Source organism: Petromyzon marinus, chromosome 12, assembly GCF_048934315.1.
Source record: "Petromyzon marinus isolate PM22_M1 ecotype Great Lakes invasive population chromosome 12, UKy_Petmar_22M1.pri1.0, whole genome shotgun sequence".
Taxonomy (NCBI): domain Eukaryota; kingdom Metazoa; phylum Chordata; class Hyperoartia; order Petromyzontiformes; family Petromyzontidae; genus Petromyzon; species Petromyzon marinus.
In genome coordinates, this window is record NC_133678.1 from 344,178 (window position 1) to 357,575 (window position 13,398).

The 13,398-nt window shown below is 51.5% G+C and overlaps 1 protein-coding gene across 1 annotated transcript; it reads right to left on the bottom strand.

Moving 5' to 3' along the window:
- Window positions 1-416: 416 nt before the first annotated feature.
- On the bottom strand, window positions 417-13,324 carry LOC116941726 (uncharacterized). Its single transcript, XM_032953078.2, has 4 exons — window positions 6,998-13,324; window positions 5,372-5,539; window positions 2,012-2,104; window positions 417-1,072 (listed from the first exon to the last, which is right to left on the bottom strand). Exons 1-4 carry the CDS (start codon window positions 7,026-7,028, stop codon window positions 417-419), a joined length of 948 nt encoding a protein of 315 aa, XP_032808969.2. The 5' UTR covers window positions 7,029-13,324.
- Window positions 13,325-13,398: the final 74 nt, after the last annotated feature.

A 13,398-nucleotide genomic window follows, 5' to 3' on the forward strand; every position in this document is an offset into this window, starting at 1 on the left:
GCTAATGTTAAAAAACCGCCACTTTTTTTCAAATGTTCTTGTTGTGGTTTTCACATCTGATGATGATTGCTTGTGTTGCAGTCGAAACGTCGTGAGAATTTTAATGTTTTATATTTTTATTAGTTTATTTTTCCCTTCTACGTGACTTTACCGAAATAAGCAAGAATATGTTGCTGTGTTTGTTTGTGTGCCCTGCAGAGCATCTTGAGAACACGTAACATTTCGACACTGTATAATATAATAATATGAGAAGGTGATGTGTTTTAGGACCCACTTGCCTAACGAGTGTATCTCTGGATTCAGATGAGAGGTGAGTGTGTGTGTTGGGAGAGCGCCCTCCACTTGGGCCACACATCATCACCCACAGTGCAAACCTCAGATGTCAGCCACCGCTGATCCACACTCCGCTCCACCGCTCATTTGGACTTTTTCCCGTGGCACTTGTTCTCCTTGTCGCTGTCATTTTTGTCCTTGGGATGTTTTCCCTTTCCTCCATCTCCGTTGCTGCCGCCCTTCTTGGCCGGCTTCGCCCCGGCCTTCTCATCAGCATGGCCGCTAACCTTTACTCCTCGCTTCGCCGCCTTGTCGTCTGTCGCACTGCCCTTCTGCTCCCGCTTGCCCCCTTTCTGGCTGCCCGCGCCGCTGCCCTTGTCCCGCCTCTTATCCGCTCCCTCGTCCCGAGCGCCGCCCTCTCTCTTGCCCGCGCCGCCACCGCTACTCCCCTCCTCCCCCTCCTCCTTCTTCTTCCCCTTCTCCCCCTTCTCCTCCTTCTTCCCCTTCTCCCCCTTCTCCTCCTCCTTCTCCCCCTCCTCCTTCTTCCTCCCCGACTTCACGCCGCCCACTGAGCCGCCTCCCTGCCCCTCTCTCCCCGCGTCCCGGCCCTTGTCGGGCTTGTGGGCTACCTTCTCGTCTTTGTCTTCCCTCTTGCTCTTCTTCAACAGCTTCTCGTCGACTTCCTTCACCTCTTTGAGAGGTTTCTTCTTGCTGGGTTTTTCTGCCTCCACCACCTTCTCTGCTCGCTTCTTTTTGGCTTTTTTGGCTTCGTCACCGGCGGACTTGACTGCGGGTTCCTCTGTGGGCATCATAACAGATACACACACACACACCACGCACACACCATGCACACACACCACGCACACACACACCATGTACACACACACACATCATGTCCACACCATGTACACACACACCGCACACAATATTGTGGATTTACTCTCAAACACACCGGTGGGCTGTAGTAGTAACTAATTGTCGCATTTGTTTACATGACACACATTACTGGCTGTGTCGGGTGGTGGAGGGGTTCGACACATTTATATTTAAGCGATCTAACCCAAAAACTTTTATTGTGGACATACACCATGCACACACAGACCGTGTACACACTGTGGACACACACCGTGTACACAAACCATGAACACATACCATGTGAACACACACCATGCACACACACACCGTGCACACACACCATGAACAAACACTGTGGACACACACCATGCACACACACACCATGAACAAACACCGTGGACACACACCATGAACACGCACCATTTACACACACACCATGATAAAGATCCTCCGTATAGCCTTAACAGATGTCACAGCACACGAGGGGCTGAGTGGACAGCACCATGTCCGGGTCGCCTTTGTCTTCTCAGTAGCGATGTTTTACACATCGCACCAATTACTCATTTGAGGCTGAGTCGACCTAGGGGAGGCCCAGTACCTATTAATATAATCGTCACTGGTGTTGGCCGTGAGCGGGAATCTAACTCAGGTGACCGGATTCGTAGCACAGCACGCTAACCGTTGCACTCCCGCTCCCAACACACGCACAATGCACCCACCACCGGTGTTTCGTAGCGCGGCCCGCTAACCACGGCACCACCGCTCCCCACACACGCATCTACAGCCGTGCACTCCCATGTGTAGAACAAGAACCCCCCCACTGCACACGGTACACATTGCACACGGCACGAAGCGTGCAGACGACGGGAGGAGTGGACCTCACCTGGCTTTACCGACTCGGGTTCAAAGGCATCAAAGAAGAAGGTGAGGAAAGAGTAGCCCAGCCCCGCTTCTTCGTCCACGTCCGCGACGTGCCCTGCAACATCGCCACACCCGTCATGCCCCCGTATGTCCGATTACAACCGCGCCATCTCCACACGTTCGTAAACTCTAACCCTGTGTCCAACCCATTCCTGACCCCCCATTCCTTTTCACCAACATGCACTGATCTGTAGCGTGGTGAAATATGTTCAAATAACCCTGATCTCCACGGGCCGCCTCCAATCCAGCGGCGGATGAGCTCAAGAGCTGATTGTGTGAAGGGCTCACTGCCACTCGAGGGCCTTCACACAATCACAGAGCTCAAGGCGGTGCAGGGAATCGAACTGCGGTATCGGGCTCAGTTGTTGGCGCTGTCTGCGTGGCCGTGTCACCGCTCCTGTGAGTGAAGTAACAAATCAAGAGCAGAGCAGACAGCAATCCACCTCATTCACACATCTGTTCCTCTAAATACAATATACAGGTATTGTATAAACATCCAATCAGCCACACCACCTTTTCCCGGAGAGTGCAACATTTCAGCACCATTGGTTCAATCAGCAGAGTGAGGCTCGCTTGAACGATTACTGCCAGATGTGGAAAAGCCAGGAGTCCCTCAGTAAGATATGACGGACAATGGCAATTTCCTGAAAAGGTGGACAGCTAAGGGCTGGGGATAAGGGTGGCACACGGCGATTGAAGCTTCATCCTACAGATAACGTATGGTGCCTGTGTTCTCTTTCATAACATTGGCATTTACTTAGGAAAGCCTCACTGAGCCTCAAGACTATTTTCATGAGGGTACTGCTACTTTGGAATGCTTGGCCAATTCCTTGGCAATGCGATTTTGGCTTCGCGTGGAGAGCAACCCGGAGAACGCGGAGAACCCCCAGCACGCATACAGGGGCGGGGGGCAACAGTTAACTCTCCGCACAGATGGATTCACAAGTCCACTGCTAGAACGGCCATATCCTGGCCACATCGCAACCGGAGCTTACCACGCTTGCTATTCCCAACAGTCCCACGTGCAATTACTCCCCGGGTTCGACCCCAGCTTGGCTTTTGGATACCAGCGGCGCAGGGTGCATTGAGGGCGCCCTGCTCGTGGTGGCGGGGCCAGGGAGCCGCTACTGACAGCGTTGCAGCTGGGCATGCGTGGAGCGAAGCCCAGCGGCACAGCTCTCGCTCGCCTACAGCCATTGCCGCACAACCGCATCTCTTGTGCGGTGACCGTGGTGATTGCGAGAATGGTGGTGATGGTGGGGAATAGTTTTCAAAACTTAAGAATTATTTCGTGATTTTTCTTTGGATTAAAAAAAACAAGATATCATCTACTTTCTAAAATTATCTTTGCTGTATTCTGTTTGCGTGTTCGATGCGATGGGACCTTAGATGGGAGCCCTGTGTCCAAACTAGCGCCACAGGCTAATTACCATCAAGCGGACTTGACTCGAGTGTGCATGCTGCGCAATTGTACTGGGGCCCAGAGGTCAGGGGACCCAGGTTCCGGGCTCACCAAGAGGAGATTTGGGGACAGGGGGCCCTGTTTCATTGTTGTGCGCCTCGGCGCGTGCCAACCACGCACGGCCACCTGCGAGGAGACTCGGGAGGGCCGCTGGAGCGTACAGGTCGGGGCGGTTCATCTGCGATTCGTCTGCGATTCATTCGAGAGGGCGAGACGGGGTGGGAGGGCTGCCTCCTCTGTAACTGAAGCTAGCAGCACTGCAGGAGACGCGAGGATGCGTCTGCACGTATAAGGGCACTTGGCAGAGGTGCCCAAGGATTATATTATTACTCAGTGGGCACCATGCGCGTTGGAATCCGGTTTCAGCTGCCTGCGATTAATAACGTGGCGTTTTAATTTAGCGCCGCTCATTCAAAGTGCACCTCTCACAGTCGCCGAGTAAGAACCACAGCCACGAGCTGGAAGGCAGCAGCACCAGCCAGGCGGTGAGCTGGCGCTGCCAACATTTGCCCAAGCTCTGCAGTCCTCTATATTTTAAGAAGTTTTCAACCGATTAATAAGTGTTTACATACGTAAGAGTCAGCCTCGCAAGCGAGGGCGCAACACTATATTCCATGCAAGAAGGAACAGATGGAAAGTAGTTCACACTTTGCTGTACCGCCTCTCCTGGCAAGTCAGGGTACGGCACCTCGTCGATGCTCACGGGAAAGAGTTTTGCGACATTTGTGTGGTCCGACAACCCCACCTTGATAATGCTGGATGGCAGGCCAAGTGTATTACTACCACGGGCTTCTCAAGTCGAGCGAGTCGATGGTCTCTGCCCAGTCACCGGTGACTGCAGGGCCTCTAACCGGGCCGGGCGTCTCGGCTTCACGAGGGAGCTGCCCGCGCGCTTTCACTCGCAGCTCATTCAGAACCTGGCTCGAGTGTCCCAGGGGACAACTCGGAACAAGGGCGGGTGGTAAACAGTGGCCCTCTTGTCAATCGGATTACCTGCTGCTGCTGCTGCGTTGGCAGGAGTGCACAAGCACAGCCAACAAGAACACTCAACACGTTCGTCAACAACAACACTGCGTGGCCTTGAAATGAATCACACATATATAATAGGTGACGTTTCGGGCAATGGTCCTTCTTCATAGCGCATACATAGAGATGCAGTAGAGAGACAGAATGGATGATAAGAGTTGGAGACCATGCGGCCTGATCAGAATTAAAAAAAATTTGATGACCAGTTTTTAAATAGGCATATGAAAAGTTACCCAACAGCAGGTAGTGATTAACAGACCACCCCTTCAACAATCACAAAGTATCACTGTCACTAAACAAACGCATCTATCTGATACGTAAAATTATAAACCACTCCTGGCACATTGCATTGTGGGAAAATGTGTTATTGTGAGGACAAAACATGACTGACTAAGCAATGCATTCTGGGCCAAGTCACCGCCGTCTCAGTAAAAGGAATTGAACTGCCCTACATTGTTGGTTCAAAGAGGTGTGAGAAATGTAATGCTCTCTTATGACCTGCAAATGCAATCTCTGGGGGCCCATAAAGGGGGTGGGGAGGGTGGGGGCGGCGAGACGTAGCCCACGAGACTCACAAAGTCACTCCAGTCACTCGCTCGCCTTTTCATCACTTCACGTTGACTACTATCGTGGTCAACGTGAAGTTTTCCAATAACTTAACGCATTGATTTCTCCAACCATGTTGAGGACCCGGTCGTGGGGCTCCGTGGTCGGTGGGGCGTAGCCCCTGGAACGGGCGAGACCCTAAGCAAGCACCTGGTGGTGGAAACGCGGCATTTGTCTGCCCCGTAACCAGCCGTGGTTACAGCCTCGCGGGCCGGCCCGCAGCCTCACCGACGGACTGCGAGTTGACCCATCCCAGAGCCACCACGGAAGCTGCGAGCCACAGAACTAGCAGAGAGCCGAGCACGACCCACGTGCCCAGAGCCACAGGAGGCTTCGAGGAGGAGGCAGAAGCTGGGGAGGGAGCGCACAGCTCGGGGGATTCCTCGGCAGGCACGGCTGAGACGCGCGCAGAGACACAGGCAGGTATTCAGAGAGACACATACAGATATATTAAGACACACCGAGACACGCACAGATGCAGCGAGACACAAAGATCCATACAGACACCGAGACACACGCAGACGCATACATACACGCACACACACATACACATGCAGACACACGAGGACACACAGGTACGCATACATGCACCCCATTTTTCAGCTACCACTCCGGGAGATCAGGTGGAGCCGGCGACCACTGGATCGCAGTTGCTCCATGAGTGACACCAATCCTTACGCCACTGCTGTGGCAGCTGCCTCCGTGCCTGAGTCACAGAGCCAAATACTGCTCTAGACAGCGTTACGTGGCAGTGCGGTATTAACCGTGTGCGTATCTCTTGCGGATTTCGATAATTCCAGAAACCCGATTGAAACAGCCAGAGAATTGCCGAACCCGTACACACAGTGTAACTGGTATTGGCCAAACATCCCAATGCTGAGCAATCTCTTGCACATTACTCAATTGGGCTCAACACACACACAGCATTGGCAGCCGGAGCGACATCAACCCCTCTGCTGTGAAAACAGACTTGGAAGGGCCCTCCTGAAACTTAGCCTTAAGACTCAGGGTGACTTTCCTGGATGTGTGTGTAACAGTGTTTCACTCATGGCAGATGTGAATAGCCGCACGTGCACAGCCCTCGTGTCAATCCACTTCTGGATGAGCGCCTCACCACGTGGTACAGCTCGTACTTGGTAGTGATAGTGCAGGTTGGTGAATGCGGGCAGCACATACGCGGGAGCACAGCAGTGCAGTACAACCGTGGATGTTCCTGCACTGCTCTCTGGTGCCCAGAACGAAGTCCCGCAGCAGCCTATATCACCTTGTTATGCACTATCCAGGCTGAACCCCGCTTAGCTTCCGGGATCTGACGAGCCCGGGTGCGCTCCGGGTGATTTGCCCACAGAGAGTGAACGACACACAGGTGTGCCGCATCGCAAGGGCAAATGCTGTCAGCCTTATCTCGACCACCAGCTCACTAAGAACTGCACACGTGGCCTTTTTGTCTTGCTAGAATCATCGACTCAAGACATTTTGAGAGAATGTGGCCATCCAAACGGGCAGCAATGAAACACATCAGCAGCGCTTGCTCATGTTCTGGAAACGATGTGTGCATATATACTGTGTATAATTTGTTGATATTGCTTTGGTAGTGGTGCACAAACACAAATAACTAAAACCCATTTAAGAGAATTGGTGCTCCGAAGAAAGGAAATTGCCCAAAATGTCGCCTACCATATTTAAAATTTTCATCTTTAGACCAGTGACATTGAATGTTCAGTAAAATATGCATAGATATATGACTCCCTCGGTCTCACGAAGCTGAAATCTAAGTGAGAGTCAGGACGCGAGTTAGAGGGATAAAATCACAGGGATGCGAGAAGTGGAAAGCGTGGTGATTTAGTTCCGTACCTTCATGGGTGTCTTCGCCGGGGTCTCCCATCAGAAAGATTGCTCCTCGACTTAATCAGACGCAGTGCTCTCACCTCCTTGCACCTCTTCACACAAATCCCGTGCACGAGCAAAGGGGGCTGTCCCTTCTCTCTGCGTAGCCCTTGCGGTGAGCTCCGTGTGCGGTCCCCTTCGGCTCTGGGGGTCTTTGTTGAGGCCGCAGGACCGTCTGTTTGTCTCAGCGTCGGACGGAAGATGGCTTCGGTGTGGCCCCCGTGGGCCCCACGGCCCAAAATAGTCGCGGTGTCCGCTTTCTGGCGCCGTTTATAACCTCACGGGCGCGGCGGCACCAAGGGCACGGAGCGAGCAGCGACCAACTGGCTGGGCGCTGATTTAAACGTGCACCTAGCCTGGCACGGGAGTCGCGCACGCTCACCTACACGCATAGAGACACTTACACGAACGTAAGTGTGCGTGTTTTATAGATGCGCACCTCATGTACTGTGCTGGCATTCATAGGCGCTTGCTAACAGCACTAGCCTCAACGGTATGTCATGCCTATTCGGGAGCATTTGTCTTCTGTGCTATTTATATCCATGTAAACATTTCGTCGTCAATTGCACAACAGCTGGTCTGATGAGTTCCACAGTTATAGGATGCGGACCGTGGGAGGGGTGGAGACGGTTTGGGAAGCCTTCATCCAAGAGTGGATGGACCATGGCAGCTTATGATCCTGTATATACCCACCGATGTATACTGTACAGCTCTATATCGACCAGTCCCAGGGTCTATCGTCACTGGATCTGTAAACAGTGCAGTACTGTACATATGCATCAAATCACCTGTCCCGTCGGCTATGTGTGTCTCGTCATGCATCGAGCAGCTGGTGACCTCAGCTGCACGCACGGCGATGGTTATGCACGCGGCCTGTCACTGTAGAGGCAGCATCAAGGATTGGCGGATCACAGAAACGCTGCGAAAACACCCCTTGCCGTGAGCGTGGAGGAGGTGCCATCAGCAAATGTGGACTAATCTCCATCTGTTACATCTGTATGGGATAGAGTGTTGCACCCTCGCATGTGTGGGGTTTCTCCAGGTGTAAACATAACGCCTTGATATATAGAGGACCGCAGAGCTTTGGGGGAACTTGGCGCCGGCTCCTCACCGCGTTGCCACTGCTGCTGCTTCTGCCTTGCCGCTCCTCTCTCGAGTCGTCCTCTCTCTCTACAAGAGCGATGAGCGACTCCTGTGCGGAGCGGCGCGTTTCAAGGTGACATCATTGTTAGTATTTATTGTTATTATTTCATGGCCAAATCACACGCAATGCGCTCAGAAGCTAAGCAGGTGGGGCCTGTATAGCGCTTGGCAGGGCGACCACAATGCACTGCTTTGTCAGCAAAGGGCGGTGCAGATAAAACCTGTTATTGTATTGTACTTTGCTCCACCGCCTATGCTCCCCGTCTCCACGAAGCTCCGCTGCTCAGCAAAGATGTCCCACAACGTCGATCAAACGCCTTTCTGTATTATTGCTATATAAATAAATACAAATACGTTTCAGTATAAATATTGGACGGAGTGGGTTGCCTCAACCCATCATCTCTCCCTCGGGAGTCGATAAAATAGGTACCATTTTGTGGAAAAGATCAACCGTGATCGATCTTATAAACTCGCCCCCGGCTCTGCAGGGCTGTAAACGGGAGATGAGCACCAATGTCTCAATGTGGCTCAAGGGAACAGGACGTAGCTTTGACTTTGAATCGCTAAGGCAAACAAAGGCACACTCATCAGATATTTGCTACATAACCTGCAGGCAAAACAGCCCCTGCCTTCCGGATAAAGGTCATTAAATATTAACGCGCAGCTTATTACTCTCTCTCTCTCGCTGTCTCCACTGCCTCCCCACTCGTTATTAATTGGCTCACACGTGGACTCGCGCCGGTTGTATTGTGATCAAACAGACGTGTGTGTGTCTCAGTGGGGAGCGGTAATGTAGCGGTTAGCGCGCTACACTACAAAGCCTGTCACCCGAGTTCGATTCCTGCTCACGGCCAGCACTGGTGACAATTATCAGAACCGATCCTGGGCCTCCCCTAGGTCGACTCCGCCTCAAATTAGTGGCTGGTGCGGTGTGTAAACATCGCCACTGGGGAGTCAAATGGGGCCGGGCGTGGTGCTGGCCACCCACCCCCTCGTGTGCCCAACGGGCCTTAATAGGTGCTCGCTCACAGTAATTACCCCAATAGTTTGTTGAGGCTATACAGGTGATCGTTGTCTTTGTTTCGCCTGCTACAATATATAAGAAACACAATACAAACTAAACTCAACACATTCCTCAGTTTACACTGTGTGGCCTTAAGAGAAATATATATAAAATAGGCGACGTTACAGGAAATGGCCCTTCATTGCACATTTTGGACATTGCCCGATACGTCGCCTGGCATCGCACATTGTATGTGCTACGAATAAGGGTCATTGCCCGAAACGTCATCTGGTATATATTGTTTTAAGGCCACACACAGCGTTATTGACATGGAGCGGCGTGTCGTTGCTGTTGGCTGCGCGTGTCCACCACTGCCAACGCAGCAGCAGCATCGTCTGTCCCGCAATGTAAAACAATGAAAGGATTGTCTCCGCATCCCGTCAGTCTCCATGCGGCCTTCTGGGAATGGATCATTTTCAGCGGCAAGCACCTTGTCTGTTAGAATGTTCGCGAGTTCGACACGAAACTGTTCTCGATAATGCTGTGCATTTACCAGGTCACTTGCAAGTGAGTTTGTCATGTTCTCTTGATATGTTATCTTGTTAAACAAATACAATTGAACTTTCACCACTCGTCACTGATGTGAGTCGCGGTCGTGAAGGAAACTCAACGTCGCGCAGTGCACTCACCGCCAGGCACCGGGCGGTGGTGGCTACGCACGGGGCTGCTGGTGGTCCAGCATTGTCGAGGCAGCGAGGGTTGGTGAATCGCACACAGATGTTGTTAAATTCCTTTCTCGTGGGCGACGAGGAGTAGCCATTCCCTGGCTGAGAAGGAGAAGGCGGTACAGGCAAAGTGTGGACTCGTATCCACCTGTCCCCTCGCTATGGAAGAGTGTCGTAGTCTTGTATGCGTGGGTTTTCTCTGGATACGTGAAATATCTGAAAATATATAGGACGGTAGAGATGTAATCTGGATTTGAAGAGTAAGGACGGTAGAGATTTAATCTGGATTTGAAGAGTAAGGACAGTAGAGATTTAATCTAGATTTGAAGAGTAAGGACGGTAGAGATTTAATCGAGATTTGAAGAGTAAGGACGGTAGATATTTAATCTAGATTTGAAGAGTAAGGACGGTAGAGATTTAATCTAGATTTGAAGAGTAAGGACGGTAGAGATTTAATCTAGATTTGAAGAGTAAGGATGGTAGAGATTTAATCTAGATTTGAAAAGTAAGGACGGTAGAGATTTAATCTAGATTTGAAGAGTAAGTACGGTAGAGATTTAATCTGGATTTGAAGAGTAAGGACGGTAGAGATTTAATCTAGATTTGAAGAGTAAGGACGGTAGAGATGTAATCCAGATTTGAAGAGTAAGAACGGTAGAGATTTAATCTAGATTTGAAGAGTAAGGACGGTAGAGATGTAATCTAGATTTGAAGAGTAAGGACGGTAGAGATTTAATCTAGATTTGAAGAGTAAGGACGGTAGAGATTTAATCTAGATTTGAAGAGTAATGACGGTAGAGATTTAATCTAGATGTGAAGAATAATGACGGTAGAGATTTAATCTAGATTTGAAGAGTAAGGACGGTAGAGCGTGGACAATAATTGCTGTTAGCGCCGAGAACGAGCGACCACGGTGCGGTAGTAGCGGCGCACTGATACCAGCTGACATGACTGTTAGTAGAAAGTAGGGCGCGTGATTTCACCTTGGCCCTAACAAGCAGAAGATGATGTGTAGTTTAACTAATAATGCGAAATTTAACTACTCTTTGGCAATTAACAAAGCCACACCACGCCACAATTTACAAGCTTGTAAACCAACCATTTAGGCTAAGTTTAAACAAATACACTTGGCTTGGATTTGTTTAACTCTCAGATACAACAATGTGCGGTGTGGATGTATTTAGCGTCTAAGTGGGACCAGATCTGACAACAGTGGGCACAGTTATTTTATAGAAAAAAGGCAGTTATAGGGCTCTTTGTCAGCCTATGGGCCTCTATCGGAGGCTTATGGGTCTCTGTGTGAGGCTGTTTCTGCGTGTCTATGTGTCTATGTGAGAGCATGGGTCTCTGTAGGAGTCAATGTGTGTCTCTCTGAATCTGTGTGTCTCTGTGGGAGTCTCTGTGTGAGTCTATGGCGAGGGAGACTGAGGGGCGGTCAGTCATAGGAAGAACAGAAGGGGAAGGTCGAGGCTGGACTTGAAGAGGGGCAGGGAGTCTACAGCACGGACTGCAGGGGAAGGGAATTCCAGACAATGAGCCACACGCCACGTCCTCTCTTAAATACAGCGTGTGTGTTATACGGCTCACAACAACAACAAACTCCGTTCATAACTAAGGGACGGGGACGTCACCACGGCGCTTGTGCCACGCTGGGTGCACTTTGAAGCCACGTGAATTGTCGACGGCCCGCTGGCAGGTCACGGAACAGACTCAGGTGCCATGGGTTGACTGAGATGACTGACAGAGGCACCAACTCTACCCCCTCATACACACACCACACACAGGCCCCCTCACACATGCTACAGTATCTCTTATGCTAACTCTATATATAACTTACTTCTATCTCTAACATCAACTGTAACTATTACCTTAGCGCCGTCACTAAACAGGCCTTACGTTTACTTCAACCCTAACTCTCTATCCTTGACTCTGCCCCTATCTCTAACCCTACCCCCTCTGCTTTTCTAGAAACCTCCCACTGCGGGGGGGGGGGGTGTGGGGGAGTCAAGAATGTAATTCTTATTAAATCGAACACCCTACATAAATAGGGGGCCCCTATATTAACCCAGAAAAAACAATGGCCACCCCCCTCGGGCAGATGTCATGATCATCGTCATCACACCCCACGGCAGGTGCACAGCACACACATCTGTTCACCTCGACCACACAACAACAGCACACACAGCTGTTCACCTCGACCACACAACAACAGCACACACAGCTGTTCACCTCGACCACACAACAACACACACAGCTGTTCATCTCGACCACACAACAGCACACACAGCTGTTCACCTCGACCACACAACAACAGCACACACAGCTGTTCACCTCGACCACACAACAACAGCACACACAGCTGTTCACCTCGACCACACAACAACACACACAGCTGGTTCACCTCGACCACACAACAACAGTACACACAGCTCTTCACCTCGACCACACAACAACAGTACACACAGCTGTTCACCTCGACCACACAACAGCACACACAGCTGTTCACCTCGACCACACAACAACACACAGCTGTTCACCTCGACCACACAACAACACACACAGCTGTTCACCTCGACCACACAACAACAACAGCACACACAGCTGTTCACCTCGACCACACAACAACACACACCTTTGTTCACCTCGACCACACAACAACAGCACACACAGCTGTTCACCTCGACCACGCAACAACAGCAACACACACACAGCTGTTCATCTCGACCACACAACAACACACACAGCTGTTCACCTCGACCACACAACAACAACAGCACACACAGCTGTTCACCTCGACCACACAACAACACACACCTTTGTTCACCTCGACCACACAACAACAGCACACACAGCTGTTCACCTCGACCACGCAACAACAGCAACACACACACAGCTGTTCATCTCGACCACACAACAACACACACAGCTGTTCACCTCGACCACACAACAACAACACACACAGCTGTTCACCTCAACCACACAACAACACACACAGCTGTTCACCTTGACCACACAACAACACACAGCTGTTCACCTTGACCACACAACAACAGCACACACAGCTGTTCACCTCAAACACACAACAACAGCACAGGTGTTCACCTCGACCACACAACAACAGCACAGGTGTTCACCTCGACCACACAACAACATCACTCACTATTGTCATTATTATTCATCCCTCGTCTCGCCGTGTGGGTCACGTGGGTTGTGACCATACTTCCCCACGCTGCTCAGTGCGGGGTTAGGGTCGGTTCACGGGTTACACTCGCCACTGAGGTCAGCCGTGCTCACAGGCCACAGACATTGCATTCATCCGCCCGGGCGGGACCGGGCCCCCCACACCTGGGTGGGACCGGGCCCCCCACACCTGGGTGGGACCGGGCCCCCACGCACCCGGGTGGGACCGGGCCCCCCACACCTGGGTCAGACCGGGCCCCCCACACCTGGGTGGGACCGGGCCCCCCACACCCGGGTGGGTCCGGGCCCCCACGCAC